Source organism: Tamandua tetradactyla, chromosome 21 (genome assembly GCF_023851605.1).
Source record: "Tamandua tetradactyla isolate mTamTet1 chromosome 21, mTamTet1.pri, whole genome shotgun sequence".
Lineage (NCBI taxonomy): Eukaryota > Metazoa > Chordata > Mammalia > Pilosa > Myrmecophagidae > Tamandua > Tamandua tetradactyla.
In genome coordinates, this window is record NC_135347.1 from 47,852,931 (window position 1) to 47,870,200 (window position 17,270).

Sequence of the window (17,270 nt, forward strand, 5' to 3'; positions counted from 1 at the left end):
ACTTCCTACTGAACTGCCAGTTTTCAGTACAACAAAACACTTTTAGAAGTGTTTAAATCCTCCAATGACAAAGGGGGCCCATTTGTGCACCCATGATCTTCAGCTGGATGTGGGATTATTCCTGAACATTGTGATTCAAGAAGATATACTGTTCTAATCAGAATATAAGCTCGTTTCAAGCAATTTAGAAGGAATGATCTAGGAATCCTTATTTTGCCACAATGTTCTTTTTAATTGTTCGATAATGTTTATGAGGTAAATATTTGAAGTGCCTTGACATAGAAGAATTCACCCCTCTTCATAGAGCAGCTCATTTTGTTATTCTCTGAATCCTTCAAGGGCATGACTGAAGAAGGCTTTGATCCAGCATTGCGCTTATAACAGCTCAGATTAAGTCTAACTTGAAGAGACCTCCAGAGAAGAAATTTTACAGACTTTGGGTTCTTTCAACATTTAACAACATTCACAGTTATAAAAGTCTTCATTATATTGAATCTAATTCACAGTGTTGGAATTTTAACTCATTAATACTTACTATGAGTTCAATGGGAAAAAAGAAGCTTCCATTTTCCCATAAACTATAATAACAGCTGTTACTTATTGAACACTTACTTTGTGTCATGCACAGTACTAAATGCTTTACATCTTATCTCACTGAATCTTCATGCTACGATTAGAAAGGAAATATAGTTATCGCTTCCAATTTACAGAGGCCGACACTGAAGCTTAGAGAGGTAAAGCCTTGCCCAGGATCTCACAACCAGTAAGTGGCAGAGCTGGGACCCAAAAGATGCCATTCCTGTCTTAACTAGGAGGAATCTAACTGCTTCCCAAGAATCCTCTCTCAGCATTGTCTTTACCACTTCTAAGTAATCCCAACCCCTCTATCAAGTTTTTTGAACTGTGTAATCACCTCAATTATATTTAGAAATCTTTCAAAGCTTTCCAAATCTACCTTACCAAGAAATGCATATTAGACTTCCTAGTACAGATCATTTTATGGCTCCTTACTTCTGGATTCCCCCTTTAGATTCCCAGTTCTATTACTGCCTTAATAACAGTGACCCATTACTGGATCAGGGCTAATAAGCCACAATAACTTCTAGATCATTCCTAGAACACAGGCTAAATTGAAATGCTTGCTAGTAGCTGATGTAATTGCTCTTTTACATGGATTATGGTTTTTTTTAAAAAATAGAGTTGAACATTAGGTTCATAAGCACGATGTGTTATAATCGCCATCTTAGAAAAAGAAATCAGATTAGTTTTTTCCCCTCAAAGTAGCTGGATTTAATGTAGTGCAATTATTTGAATTTTGAGGAGAAATACATGTGTCAGGATGGACATGCCATTATAAAACAAGAAAAGAGAAAAAAATAAACCGGAAAGTTGACATTCTGTCAACTAAATATCTTTCACAATTAATTACTAAATCAAAGCAGAAAATTAACTGTATCTTTGAACTATGTTTCATTTTCCTCTTAATTGAATTTCTCACAAGACCATCTGGAATAATATGGTTTCTGATCTAAAGTAACTGCACCTTGGTGGCTAACTGGAGGTATAAATGTTCCATCAGGTGCATTCTGAGTACATTAACATCTCTGATGTCTACTTCCCTTGTCTCTCGCTCATAAACACGCACGCACACACACACACACACAGCTCCCACAAATACCATAAAATACGTGGGTATTATTGAATCCATGTATAAGATGATACATTTTTTTGAGGAATTTTGGCTTACCTTCAAAGTAATTTTTTATGGATGTAGCAATTGAAATACTAACTGTAATTTTATATAGTCAATTTTCCACAAGCGTTTTTCCAATACAGTTTGCAAATGGTCTTTATTTCAAAGAGAGGGCACACATTTCAGAATATGGAATGAAAGGTACCTTATAAGTGTGATTTTATGACCTTGCTTTTGCACTATCAGTCTCAGAAGGTCTCTACAACCCCCGGCACTCTTCAAATTCATATCAAAAGAGAAAAGACCAGTTTCCAAATATTTCTTAGATTCCCAGGGTCAACAAACAAAGGCTGAAAATTGTCCAGAGTAATGTCCTCTAGAGTTGTCTATAGAACAAATAAAGACCTTGTCATTCTATTGACACAAATTTCAGTCAATGCTTGAAATGATTTTTTATCTTCCTCCTCCATCACTTACATGCTAAACCAAAAGGGTTTGAATCCTGTCGATTTGGTATAAATACTCAAACTAAAGCTATGCTGTATTCCACATTACCAGTTCTCATACAACAAATATGTGAAACATATATTCTAAGTAACTATATAAAGTGCGTGTGGGTTATTCTAGGGGAGACTGGTGTTAGAAGTTGCCTTAGAAGTGTTTTAGAGGTTTATGGAGGAGGGGAAGGGTTTCCATAAGACTAGTACATCTTTCCCAATTGCGGACAACATGTACATCTTCAGATCTACTCTTCTGAAAGAGCCCAGTTCTCCGGACACTGGCAGTGATAAGTAGATTGCATGGGGCAAGTGCTCAATAGCTGGGGGTGGGGGGTGGGGGAGGGGGAGGGGTTGCGTGTGGCTGGGAGATACCTGCATGACTAGACCTCTGAATAAAAGTATTTTAAACAGTACTTGCAGAGGCCATGGAGTTTCTGACATTTCTGCAGAAACTGAGAGCCCAGAGAATCCTTCTCCCTCTGTCAGAGTTGGGAAACCTGTGGCTCACGACTCCTACAGCTCCATCAGGATAAGACTGACGGACAGACAGGTTGAAGGGCCACCGATGCTCTCCCGCTGGGGGCATCCTAAGCCTGTCTTTACATCAAGGAGGCTGTCTTGGGGTGCTTATTTCTTTGGGTCACACCATGCACCTGAAAGCCACCATTGCTACTGTTTTTTGTAAGGAACTTTAGGCAATGAGATTTTATGTATGATTTCTCAAAAAACACCTCTGGTTTAGTTTCAGTTTTAGCAGCATCCCAGAACTGTTTCTGTCACCATTGGATATTATTCTAAATTAAAACAATAATGATAGATCCAAGTTTCCACCTTTACTGAAATAGCAGTAGCCGAAATTTTCCCTGGAACCAGATTCTTCTATAAACCATCTCCTATTCTATTAAAAAAAATCATTTAAACTTAGTGCACACACACACACACACACCATAGCTTAGATTTTACATAGGTTTTCCCTTTGACCCTCTACAAAGGATTAAAATTGCCAGCATCTCAAGTTTTGGTTAAAAAAATGCACTAACTAGTTCTCAATGAGAAGTGATGAGAATGTTAAGATACTTCCTATTCAAATTTACTCAGAGCTTATTTTCTTGCTCTCAGACTCTAAAGTTGTTTCATTCCATTCAAAGAATCATAGAACCACAGAATTTTAACATTGGAAAAAATCACAGAAATTATCTAGCCTAACCTCCTCATTTTATATGTAAGAAAACTGAGGTCACTTTTTTTAATGCATACCCAACCAAAATTAAAAGCATGTCAACACAGAACTTCTACTTTTATATTGAGGCTTCTAAGATATCTGTTAATACAAATGAAACCTCATTTCAAAAGTCACAGAAATGTGTACTACATGCAACTTTTTAATAAAAACTTATCATGCTCTTTAGATAATGTTGGCACTACTGAAGTTAAACCCCTGACTTTTAGAATCCATAACTCATGCTGAATGAAAAATGACAGTTCCAAAAATCAATTCTATTGTAAGTATCTTTAAAACAATGGCTATGATATCTTACATGGCTTCTTATCCCTAGCAACTAGCACTGTACCTATCACATAGTAAATATTTTTTTTAGTGTGTTGATTGGTTGAGGGAATGTGTGATCACTCTGAATATTAGTGTAACAAAGTAAATGCAAGGAGAAGTGAATCATGAAAATTTCTCCTGGGCTTGTTTACAGGATGTTTTAGTTGAGTTTTGGAGAGTTTAATTTTTTACTGCAGATATCAGTACTTGGCTTCGCAGTGGTCTGTCATCACGATTTTTACCTGAAGTTCTCACCAGAATAGATACCACCTTCCCAGTTTTCTATTCTTAACGCTGTAAATGTGTACTGGAAATAGTCCAACAGCAGCATGACTGTAAGGAAACCTGCCATTAACTAAAGACATTTCTAACCTGCATAACCATTTTCACACTCTTCCTTCTTTTCCTGCTTTAATTTAAGCCTGTTTCACCACAAAACCATATGGTCATTTAGACAAAGTGCTGTTGCTTAGAATCCAAGCAAACATGAAGACTCTCTTCATTCCAAGATGTTCCTAGTCTTTCCTCAAGTTTCCCAGTTTGAATGACGTTATATAAATGTGAACATCTTACCATCCAGAAAGTCCACGTAACAGTACACATCATAAGTCTCAAGAGGAGAACGCAATCCATAGGTCCTGACTCCTTCCTTCCCCATCATATCTCCGTAACAACCCACTCGGGGTGTCCGGATCGGGTATCTGAGGAAATAAAAGGATAAAGGGTAGTAAGTGACATTTTCCTCTCACTTCCAGTGGATGAAATAAAGCCCATGGCCCCCCGATTTCTCACCGAACAGTCTGATCAGACAGCCAGCCTGCATCACACTGCTCAAATCCATCTTCATAGGCGGCAAAGAGCTGCTCTGGGCTGGCTATGACAGCACCATTGTCCAAACAAGTCTTTTGTGCAGTCTCAAAATTCAGAGTGTACCTGCTGGTCGCAGCTCTATAGTGAAACACAACCCCTGGAAAACAGCAGTAGGCAATTAGGGCCACATTCAAATCTCTCACCGTATTGTGCCCAACCTCTCATCTGTAGCAATGTACCAAATTAATTGGTAACACAGCCATAACATCATGACAATTCTTCGTTTACTTTATGTAGCCCTTATTTAGTCAACAAAGCCAGCACTATGCAAAATTACCCTCATGGGGATTGGAGGAGCCCCAAACTGCCTCTCACCCTGATGTCCCACTGCACACAGTTACAAAGCTTCCTGGTCAGGATTCTCTGTTAACATGTAAAGAATCCAAGAAGGGTATTGAAGTCACTAAAGAGTTATTAGCGATAGTGGTCCTAAATACAGGAGATACTTTTCATGGGAGCACTGGGTGCCAAGAAAGAGTTGGCGCTGCAGGAGATACAAAGAGTTAAGGAGGCTAAAAATCAACTTCTTGTACTTCACAATTTTGCCCAGGGCCAGCTCAGCAGAAACACATAATATATTCACCTGTCCCATGAAAACATTCATTAACACCACTTCCTCTAAACAGAAAACCTTGAGATATTTATTTCCATGGACAAGTGGAAAAGACACTGGACTGTTTATGAGTCAGAAGGCTTGCTCAACCCCTACTTTGCTTCTTAATTATATACAATCTCTCTGAGCCTTAATTTCCTACCTTACAAAGTGTAACTAATATTGCTTATGTTATTTGATTGACATAAAGGTCAAATTGGAAGATGCAACAAATGTTGGGTAGGCTGTTATATACTACCCAAATGTTCATCATATTCACTACTAGAGCAGCATAATTTAGGGTCTTTGCTATGACAGATAAAATGTATGATATTTTCTCCCAAGAAGGCCTGAAATAAAGTTCTTCAGTGTCCCCAGTGCTCAAGCCAGACCTCCCAGGTAGTTGCTTCAACAAAAATCATTGTGCTATATTCTAGGGGCTGCCTAAGCCGGTCATTCTCGAACTGTGCTCTAGTCTCCATGACTTGTCAAGGCGGTGAGGGAAATGAAACAGGATGTGGAACGTCCAGTCCTCTCCTCCTGTTTCAGCAGAGGCTTCTCCCTTTTTAGCTGGAATGAAAATGGTGACTCATTTCCGCAAAACTGCAAACTCAGCCCAGCAAATGTGCCTGGGAAGTCTAGGCACACTGGGCCAACTAGTTTTACAAATGAAATTTTATTAATATCATTTATTTAAAACTAATTTTTTGCTGTTTGGAATGAATTATGGTTTCCAAAATATCTTCCTCTCTCCTCTTATTCCTAGTAATTTCCTGGGGCTGACAACAATCCATCACCCCCGCAGTTGGGCATCTAGCTACAAGATTGTCTCTTGCCATGTCTTTGTTTGATTGTCTCTTTCTTTCTTTTAAGAAAGGTGTGCACCAGCAAAGTAGCTATGGGGGACTACCCATGTCACGGACAAGCAACTCTGATCAGTATCAACAGAAAAAGACCAGCTCAGGCAACAAGTAGATGCAGAGACTACTAACATTCATTTTCCCATTTCTGATCTTAGATGCCTTGCAAAAAAATGCATCAAAACTCTCAGAAAATGTTTACATTTAGAGAATCTTTCTAAAATTGTCAGAAAGTGAATATGCTGCCATCTGGTAAGCATGAGAGAGACGATAGTGATCTTTAAGACCTAAGCAAGAATTTGGATGATTCTAAATTAGCCTTATGTTGAACAAACCTTCAAACAGTCTTCCTGGTAATTACAATTGTCCATGTGCACAGATGACTATCGATAGGCAGTTCCCAAAGGTGTCTCCCTGGTCAGGGCAGGGAACATCAGCAGGTACAAGTATCTGCAATTGCTGGAATCATTTAAATACCCCATGGGGCTAAGGAGATTAACTAGGGAATTTTCATTGTTTCAGAGGGGTGAGGGCAAACTCATTGCTCACTCTTTAATGGTGAAAAATTGTAAGTTGCTAAGCTCCTCTCTGGGATTTTTAAAAAAGTGATAGAGAAAGAGATTACAGGAGAACAATGCTTACCTAACTAGAATAAATGACAAAATGATTAGAAGAGCCCAGGTTATTTTGTGGATGCCTCCATAACTTAGAAAAAGATTTATAGAAGACAGCAATAGATTATTAATATATAATGACGTTCAGAAAGTTAATTTGTTGCATCGGAAGTTCAAAGTATTTCCTTTTGGCTACACAAAAAGAGTTTTAATAAATCATTTTGTATATATTTCTGAAAGGTAAATATTTTATAGGAAAATGGAGAGTCAGAAGGAGATCTGTCCCATCATGTCTGGGTATTTGAATTTTGCTTAATAACTTGCCAAAACATTATGCTTCCAAGAGCTAAGGCATTATGTGTGTGCCCAATTAGAGCAATTTTGCTTTGCTTTGTTTCTGACCTTCAATTCAAATGACATAAGCACCACTGAGAAAGGGCTAAAACTACAATGTCTCATAGCAAGACCTAATGAATAACAACTAGCACAACAGTGTTTAAAAACATTTCCCTCGGTTCTTATTTTGATCTAATTCAAGTACTTATTGAATACTGCCTTTTTGTAGGCAATGTGCTATGCACCACAGTACTTATTTCTTTAATAGAAGTTCAGAGAGAATTTACATGTCTCCAAAGCAAACTCAAAGATTTTAATAATATTAAGAGAATAAAGGGAAAAAAGAAGTTTGTGTGTGTGTGTGTGTGTGTGTGTATAAAGACTGAAACAAAATGTAGATCTGTCTTTAAAATCTTTATAATAATACTGATATGTTTCAACACTTAAGTAATGATTATTGAACTGTTGACCCTCTCTCCCAGGATTCATTATTTCCAGTAAACTTTACCCTTTACTATATTTAATCAATGAAATTCCTGCACACAAAGTCAACTGCCTTGACCCCCAGAACGATTAAGAGTTCATTTTTGGTGAAAGATATGGATGGTTGGATTGATTGATGGTTTTTTCCCACTTATCCAAACCCTGGATAACCAAGTGCTCGTGAGTGCCCTTTCTTCTCCATCAGGTGTCATGTTCCACTGCCGCGGTACCGCTCCCAAAGCCTTACCATCCACAGCCAGCGACACGCTCTTCTGTGTGTCCTCAATTCCGTACATGACGTCGCAGCGGTAGAGGCCCGCGTCACTGGCCCGCAGCTGGACCACTGAGAGTGAGGCGTCACCCACCGCCTCGGGGTGTGTGGGCACCGACACCCGCCCGTTGTAGCCCTGCCCAATCTTGGTACTCCCGTTATGGGCCACTAGAACAATCGTCTCTTTCAAATCTTTTCCATTTTTGTCCACTTCAATCTTGGACCATTTGATTCGGGGCAATTCACTGGTGGCGTTGTAACTGGGTGGTAGCGTAGGCATGGTCGAAAAATGACAAGGTAAGTGGACTTTTCCAGAGAGCGAACCCTTCACAGGAGGGCTTTTCTCCACTTTGACTAGAGGAAAGAGAAAGGACCACATTAACCATCATGAAAAAACCAAACGGAGGTCATTAAGTACGTGAATGGGCAAGAAGCTTCTAGAGTGATTGGGTTGATGGTTTCAACATGCGAAATGATTCGAACGATTTTAGATACAGAGACTAAAATTACCATCTCAGTGTGCTTGTATAACAGAGATGGGGATCAATAACGCTCGTTTTTATACATTGGATTTGAAGTATTTGTGACTTAGGGCTTAACACGAACACAATAAATGCTAAAATAAAGCAGATAGAAGAAGGCAATCGGGGCCAAAGGAGGAGGGCAGACTGAGATCCACAGGGCAGGTTTAAAAGCCTGAACCAACGTGAGGACAGGCTTTTGAGAGTTGAAAATTATGTGTACCTGTCACAAGATGGAAACCGTTTAAGATAATTGCCACAGTTACTTCACAGTTAATGGAAATGAAATTCAAAGAAGGAAGTGAGAATTAAAAAAAAGAAGAAAGAAAAAAGAAAGAAATTACTCCAGTAGATGGGGGCAGGGGAAGTCTACAACTCTAATGACTCTCGCTAGCCCTGTGTTTGAACCACAGTCTTACATCATATTGACCAGTCCAGCCTCAATCACGTTGCTGTGAAACACTGCCACTCAATTATCTCCTAAGGGGAAAGTTGGCTCCTGTTTTTAAAATATTTATCTGCAGAACGTCCTTCTGTTTAAGCCCTTGCACTTTTAGTGATCAGGAATACATTCAACACAATTCAACACCAAGACCTGCGAAAGAAAATGTTCTTTCACTCTGTAGTAATCAATTCCCCTTCCCTTTGGGATCTACTAATTCAGATAGAAAATGTGTTCACAATAAAAACAGAAGTTGTGGTCAGGGCACAAGCAAATCCATTTCAGGAAAAAATGGTCAACAAGTCAACAGTAGCCTTTAGGTGGGGGAGAAATAATGATTTTTAATGTATTGAATTATATGTATTTAACACAATGAGGTCTGCAGGTCAAAAGCATTGGAAACATGCATCTCAGCATGGACAGACATAAAAAATGATACAGCTTTCAATGTAGCCCCATGACTCCAGTTGCGAATAAGTCTTTTGAAAATTGTGGGAAGAGATACTGGAGATGGTAAGCTCTTCAAGAAAAATAAATACCCTCTGTTGCTAAACATTGAAATTTAACTTCAGAAAAAAAAAAGATCATCTTATAAAATCCTTCATATGATGCAAATAAATCTAAAGTAAATCAATACAGTATTCTATTTAGCATTTTTATGATAAATCACTAATTTATTTTAAAATTTATAATGGTCATAGCTGCCATGCATTTTAAAAAAACATTTTATTAATCTGTATATAGCTTGCCCAAAAGAATATTTGTAGCACTTAGCAAGAGTAAATAATAATAAAGTTGTGTCCTATTAGCTGTACTAAGTTATCTTTAAAACTTTACTGAGATTATTATCATTCTGGAATAAGGGGAATAATTCAGTTTTTAAAAATAATTTTAATTGTGGTGAATTATACCTAATTTATATATTTATACATAAAATATAATTTTACATAACTTACAATATCATTTTAACTATTTTAAGTGGACAATTGTTCGACACTAAGCACACTGACTAGACTGTGTAATTTTCACCACTATCTATTTCCAGGCTATTCTCATCCCAGACCAAAATTCATATTCATTTCCTCTAACTGCCCCACCCCATAAACACTATTCTGCTTTCTGTCTCTCTGAATTTGTTTATTCTAATATTTTCATATAAGATAAATCATACAATATTTGTCCTTTTGTGTGTGGCTTATTTCACTCAACATGCTATCTTCAAAGGCCCGTCCACACTGTAGCATCTCCTAGCCCTTCACTTCTTTCCATGGCTGAGTAACAGTCCAGTGTATGGATATATCGCATTTTGTTTATCCACTCATCAGTTGATGGGCACTTGGATCGCATCCACGTTTTGATCACTGTGAATAATGCTGCGATGAATACTGGTGTACAAATACCTGTCTGAGTTCTTGTTTTCGATTCCTTTGGCTATGCACTTAAGAGTGGATTTGCTGGACCATATCACAATTCTATGTTTTCCTTTCTGAGGAAATGTCAAACTATTTTCCACAGAGGCTGCACCATTGTATATTCCAACCAACAATGTACAAGGTTTTGTATTTCTCTATATCCTCTCCAACACTTATTTTCAGTGTCTAAAATAGTCATTCTAGTGGGCATGAAGTGGTATCTCATTGTAGTTTAAATTTGCATTTCTCTAATGGTTAATGATTTTGAGCATATTTTCATATACTTGTTAGCTATTTGAATATTTTCTTTGGAGAAACATCTATTCAAATCTTTGGCCCATTTTTTATTTGGGTTATTTATTTTTTTGGTGTTGAGTTGTAGGAGTTCTTTAAGTATTCTGGATATGAAACTATTATCAGATATATATTGCCAAATATTTTCTCACATTCCATCTTTTTACTTTCTCGATAATATCCTTTAATGCACAAAGTTTTTTATTTTGATAAAGTCCATTTTATCTACTTTTTCTTTTGTTCCTTGTGCTTTTGGCGTAAAATTTAAAAATCCATTACCTACTACATGTTTCTGAAGATACTTCCTTAAGTCTTCTTGTAAGGGTTTAATAGTATTAGCTTTTATATTTAGGTCATTGATTTTTTTGGAATTAATTTTCATAGAAGGTGAGAGGTAAGAGTTCACATTCATTTTTTTGCAAGTAGATTTCCAGTTATCCCAGCACCATTTGTTGAAGAGACTGTCCTTTCCCCATTGGATGGGCCTAGCACCCTTGTTGAATTTCAACTGGCTATAGTTATGTGGATTTGGAGTCTCAATTCTATTTCATTGGTTCTTTTTTTTTTTTTTTTAGTCTTATTCTTGTTTTAATGATGAACTTTTTTTAAAGCAAACAAATACAGTTTTGTTCAGGTATGTAATGTACACAAAATGTACTTTATTAAAGGGAAGTGTGGGGTTTTATCCTCGGGAATGCATAGGACAAAGCCTGGGTGAATATGGGAAGTTGTAGAAGGTTTGATTTCATGTGTCCAAATCAATAGAGTTGAAATAGGAGGTAGGTGCATTCTTAAAATTCCTCTTAAAAAGTAGTCTAACTAGAAGGGTTGCATTAACAGAGCGGTGTACCTGGGAATGATTCTATTTACATAAAATATAGTAAGAATGAAGATATGATGATGCTTCAGATATATCCTATTTAAGGAGTCAATTGAGTGTACTAAGAAATAAAAATGAGATTTTGTAACCTCAGTTACATGGATTTCAAAGAATCTGGCTTCTCAATTACTTTTACATTGGTTAGTCCAGTCTGAGTCATTGGTTCTTATATCATTGGTTCTTGTATCTATCCTTATGCCAGTACCACACTGTTTTAATTACTGTGGCTTTGTAATAACTCCATTTTTAATGGCATCTTTGGTTTACAAAATAAATTTTCTTACTGAGGCTCAACCTTAGAGTGAAACTGCTCCATTTTTTAATGAGGAAGCTCCACTGAGAGGAGCTGACATGCAAGCTCACAGCTGGCCGGGGACAGAACTAAGGCCAGAACACATGTCCCCTTAAATTTAATTGAGATATCTCTTAGCTTTGGTGTTTACTGACTTCTTTCTCTACTCATAAATTGTCTCATAAGAAGTCTTAGTTTCAAAACAAAAAGAAGTCTTAGTCCTGGTTTCCTTTAAGAGTCTATAGCCTCCTTATTTCTATATTTCTTTAATTACTATCTGAAATGAAACCTTTGAATAATTTCCTAATCTTTTAACTAAATCCATAAAGTACACAGGTGAGTCCCTGAAAGTAGCTCCTACTTGTTTTATATCCCTTTAATTTTGACCCAGCTAAGTAAATGACGACAGCATGAAGATACCTTGATCCTTTTCCTAAGAATACGCGTTCTGGAAAGGAGAGGGGTGAGAATTCTGTGATCTAAAAATCTCCTAATTTACATTCCTGATATGTTCTATGAATCTCTCCATCATCCTCCCTGAAGAATTATTTAGATGATTTTCTTTACCACAAATAAAATTTTCGCTGTGGAGAAAAAACAGCTTTATCGTATACTTCAATCATGGTAGAAAGTAAGAGATCATCTCTCCTTAAAAAATGTGTTAAAAATAAATGACTTCAAATTCCTTAATATGTAATACTAGATCATAGTACTTCTACAATTTTAGATGTATAGGGGCAAACATGAGGTTCTGCCCAATTTAGTCAACAGGGAGATTTCTGAAACTGAGGGCCTTGCTAAGTAACTGTGCTGTAATGAAAAACATACAACAGAATAAAATGCTGTCAAAAAAGCAAATTTCCCAGGGGCTATTTATTATTCTAGATGTTTATAGATATACGAACATTAAAAGCTTTGGTTGTATATAAATGTACACTCATGTAGAATCCAGCCTTAACGATGAGATTAACAAAAAGCTGTGTGGCCAAGTCTTTTGTATATTAAATCTTGGGTCTTAATGCACTGGGGTCACAAGAATTAAGTCCACTAAATCTAAATATTTTAAGAAAGAAATTTAGTAGTTCATAGTATAATGTTTATAAACTATGTATGTTTTAAAAAACCTTCTACCTGTAAGAACTTGTTTGAAACTCTCACAGTACAAGTAATAAAAATGAATCCTAACACAGAGCTCACTGTTTCCACCAAATGGTTGTGAACTACATGAGTGCATAAAGGAGGAAAAGCTAAATAATGAGTGATCAATTATCCTTCATGCTCTATCTGTAAATTCTGCTCAATAAGGATGGTGTAAATTCCATCTGTACCAAGCACAAACACAGACGCTAGCTACATAAATGTCAGACTGAGAATATGGAAATTCCTCTCTCTCTCCAGCAGTGCTGACCACCCCCTTATTAACTGATTTACTCATCACAGCACATCGTTCCGGTTCTTACAAATAACTATGCCAATTTAGATCATTGGTGAAGCTCATCGTAAACCAATATAAGGGGTGCTGTTAAAGACAGAGATTCCTGGTGAATCTTTTATCTCTAGACATCCAGAATAATGCCCAGAGCATAGAAGTTACCCCCAAAATGTCATCAACAGGTGGACAAAGCATGACTGGGTGGATGAATAGATGGAGGGCTGGATGGGTGCTTGGATGGAACGATACTTGAACTTAAGTCTTGAAGAATGACTTGGAGTTAGAATTGTAGAAAAAAGAAAAGGGAGTTGTCATGCAGAGGAAATTACATGTGAAAACCTAGAGAATGAGCATCTGTGTGTGGAACTGCAAATTATTTCAGAGAGGCTGAAGCCTGCGGGGAGTGCGAGGATGAGGTGGAAGCGGAGTTTAGAGGGTAAAGAAGACAGAAGCAAGATCCCTGAAAGTCAGCTGTCATATCTTTCTTCAAGTTCTTTGACATAGCTCCTTGAATATATTAAATATAATCCCCATTAGATGAACCTAAAACTTAAAGCTACAGAAAATAGTACATGTATATCTGTCTGGTTACTTTAAAAAAAGAAACTAAAAAGGGAGGTGGAGGCAAACTCTCAGCTTTCTCTTTATTTTCTTGGCTCTTTTCAAATTCTATCCTGAGTGTTTAATAATCTTCCTTTTTGTAGGGAAGTTTTTGAGAAATAGAATGGGAGAACATGGACTTTGAAAATGTTCACACTATCACACATGAGCTTTTGCCCATGGTCTATAAGTAATCTGGGAAGTTACTGAAATCCCACTTGCTTCTTTTGCATCCTGTTCATTATTTTGGTTTATTTATTTAAACCCACTGTTTTCAGCCTCATCGTATTTTTAGCTGAAATATTCTCAAGGATTGATTATATGTCGCCGTTCCATCCCCTAGTACTCAAATTTTGATTCCAAGTAACCCAAGGAAATTGTAACCAAACTCACCTTTATTTAGCGCATGGGTTGCTATTAAGGTAGAGCACATCCATAAGATGCCTTTTATATTTATGAACATCTTGTCCTAGAACCAAAAAGATGCAAAGTAAATCATAAGCATTCAGGTGTCTGGTTAAGACCATGAATCACATGCTTTGTTTGCATTGTAAATATTACAAGTAAAAACAGCAGCTCTTCTTGTAAAAAAACAGGAGGGAATTTATAATAGAAGTTGTCTCAGCACTTTAATTATTAGTTTAAATATCACCCAATGCAATATTTCCAGAACTCAATTTGCGGATCTATGACGGGAGGGATGTGTGGGACAACCCCAGCTGAGTGGGCCTAGGAAGAACAAAGCAGACCAGAGCTGAAGTAACTAGTAGCTGGGAGCTACAGCAGAGAGGGGGCGATGGCCACACAGTCCATTTGGAAACAGGAAGCTGGTCATGGATGAAGCAAGAGAATGTGAGGAAACAATAAAGAGTAACGCTGAAAGGAAAGAAATTGAGTCAGATGTGAGCTGCGAAGGAACCTATTCATGGGTCATGTACATGGCATAAAAACAGAGAATAAGGACCTCTTAAAACACAGACTCGATTTAGCTTCTAAGTGGCTGGACAAACAAAATAATTATGTATAAGGAGCTGCTAATTACAAAAGTGGTCAGTGCTTGCCATGAGTTTTTAAAGCAATTCCAACAGTTCTAACGTCTCAAGGGTAATGAATGAAAGAAAACACCCCGTACTGAGAGTCAAAGAACAGTGCTCTGGCCTTGCGGTTAATTTATTGTGTGACTTTGGCCAAAGCATTTAACAGTCTAGGTCTCAGAATAGTCCCTCCTAGCTTGAATTTCCATGCAGCTATGATTATGAGGAGGATAAATACCTGTGTCTAGAACGCAAAGATCCACCCTCAGAAAAACGGCAGAAGATTATTTGGTCTTCACTGTTGTGCCTTCTCAGTTACATTTAGTCTGTTCTGTAACAGCCATTGTTGGTTGGCTACTCAGGAACCATTTCTCTTTCTCCAGCCTAACTAAACTCTGATTCTGTTTTAGTGTCTGCCTTCCTTCACACACTCACATGCCTTAAAGGAACCTAGATGCAACACCTGCTCAAGGTGGATGATTCTGATTGTCCGAAGTCAATTGCAATGGCCCCATCTGGTGTTTCAGATTGAGCTTGTGATGCCATGTTGGCAAACGAGATGTGAGGGATCTCTGTTGGGATAGGAGAAAGGTTCCTGGGAAAGGTCCATCAATATTAAGAAGGCAAAAAAAAAAAAAAAAGGGAAGAGATGGTTGCTTTTCTTCACTGGGCATTGTCATTATTGAGTATTTCTCTGGAAACTGTTGTAGCCATACTGCTTCCATTAGCACCTAAGATAGTCTGTGGATGAAGCTGAGAGAGAATCAGGAGAATTAGGGCTTAAATACTAAAGCATTAGACCTACAGTGGGCCCTACCTTTGGATTTCTTTTCTTTATGAGATAATAAATCTTTTTCCTGTTGTTGTTTAAACGCAATTAAGTCAGGACTTTTTGTTACTTGCAGCTGAAAACATCCTGACACACGTTATAGTTGGTGCTGTGAATGCATTCATCACACCTTCCTTATATCTAACTTCTATATCATACACGAAACCTATATTGAAAAGGAGAAATGCTATAGGAATCCAAGCAATTGTAGTTCATGACAGCTATTCCTTTTTCTTTAATATTCTTCTGCATTTCATTTTTTCATTTTATATATTTAGAAATAAGATGTTGCAATCTCTCTAAAATAAAATTATGAAATTATTTAATTCTGGATATTTCCTGAAAGGCATTTTTTTAAACTAGTCCATTATATATGACACTTTTCATCTATAGACCATTCAACAACTCACAATGAAAAGCATATAGTTGATAAATGTAAATTAACCTTGATAATTGTTTATTACCTATAAAATAGTTATTAGGATATTATAATAGACTGTGTTACATACTAACTGGAAAATGTCAAACCTTTCTATGTCTCTGGGTCTCTATAAGATACCACAGCAGGCAGAGGTATACATTTATATCTCAATGCAATTAAAATATTCCAGGGGAAAATAAAGATATCAATTTCACAGACTCTCTAGTTTAAAGTTTCCAAAGTTTAGGTTGTTTCATAAAATGCTATTTAAAGGTAGATGGTCATTCATATTTTAAAACTTCAATATCTGTGTGAGACTAAAGCAAAGAATGTTTATTTGGTACAAAGTTTATATTTTGACTAGTGCATTTCCTAATATAACTTATGTGGACAGGTCTATTGAACACCATAAGTGCATGGAACCTTGAATAGGGCATGAGATTTTGTAGGTTTTTCCAGTGTGATGACCTGATAAATCCCAGAGTGATTTGAACAGTGAATAAAGAAGTATTTGTAAAGTCCCCGTGGGCGAATGGTGAGAAAGGGGGTCTGCCCGCCCAGACCGCGAGGAACTTGTTTCCCAGGGGAGGGAATATTTGAAACCATGTAAACAGTGGGATTCCTAGGCCCAAGTCAGGACTCTGCACAGAAAGTATCAGGGAGGCCCCTACACTCTGGTTTGGAACTATTCTCTAAACTTACTGTATGGATAAGATCTGAAGGAGAACATGCGTGCATAGTTCAATCTGTAAAGCCTTCCTCCACCTCCTCCTACTCCTCTTCTTTTTCTTCTTCTACTACTATTACTACTACTACTACTACTGCTACTACTGCTGCTGCTGCTGCTACTACTACTATTACTACTACTATTACTACTACTACTATTACTACTACTACTACTACTACTACTACTACTACTACTACTACTTCTACATCTTTTTTGTTAGCCTGTTAGCCCCTGGAATTTAGGAAAGCTCTGGCATAACACTAGCTGGATATAAACTTAAGGAACACATGCCTCAGAGTCTAAATTCCAACGATAACACATTAAAATATCAAAATGTCCAGGTTTCTACAAAACATGCAAAGAAACAGGGGGCAATGTTTTCAAAGCATACAAACAAATAGGAAGCAATGTCCCATCAAAGGATAAAATATAAAGCATTAGAATCCATCAAGTAGGAAGATGAGACCTGGAACCTATCAATCAAGGTTTTTTTAAAAAATGGTCCTAAAATGCTCAAAGAGATAGGGGAAAGCACACACAGAAGCTAAGGGAAATCAGGAAAATGGCAGATGGGCACAATGAGACTATCAATAGATACATGGAAATTTTGAAAAGAAA

At 37.2% G+C, this 17,270-nt stretch overlaps 1 protein-coding gene across 3 annotated transcripts in view; it reads right to left on the reverse strand.

Annotated features, from left to right (window-relative positions):
• Positions 1 to 17,270, reverse strand: part of VCAN (versican) — a 111,412-nt gene that overhangs the window by 82,561 nt on the left and 11,581 nt on the right. For all 3 annotated transcript variants that reach the window (XR_013167118.1, XM_077139206.1, XM_077139207.1), the window contains exons 2-5: positions 14,035 to 14,110; positions 7,745 to 8,122; positions 4,535 to 4,709; positions 4,316 to 4,443 (exon numbers count right to left, since the gene is read on the reverse strand). Coding sequence is in view for 2 of the 3 variants with exons in the window: in XM_077139206.1 (XP_076995321.1) it covers positions 4,316 to 4,443; positions 4,535 to 4,709; positions 7,745 to 8,122; positions 14,035 to 14,104 (751 nt within the window). In the remaining variant the exon portion in view is untranslated. The remainder of the gene's footprint in view (positions 1 to 4,315; positions 4,444 to 4,534; positions 4,710 to 7,744; positions 8,123 to 14,034; positions 14,111 to 17,270) is intronic.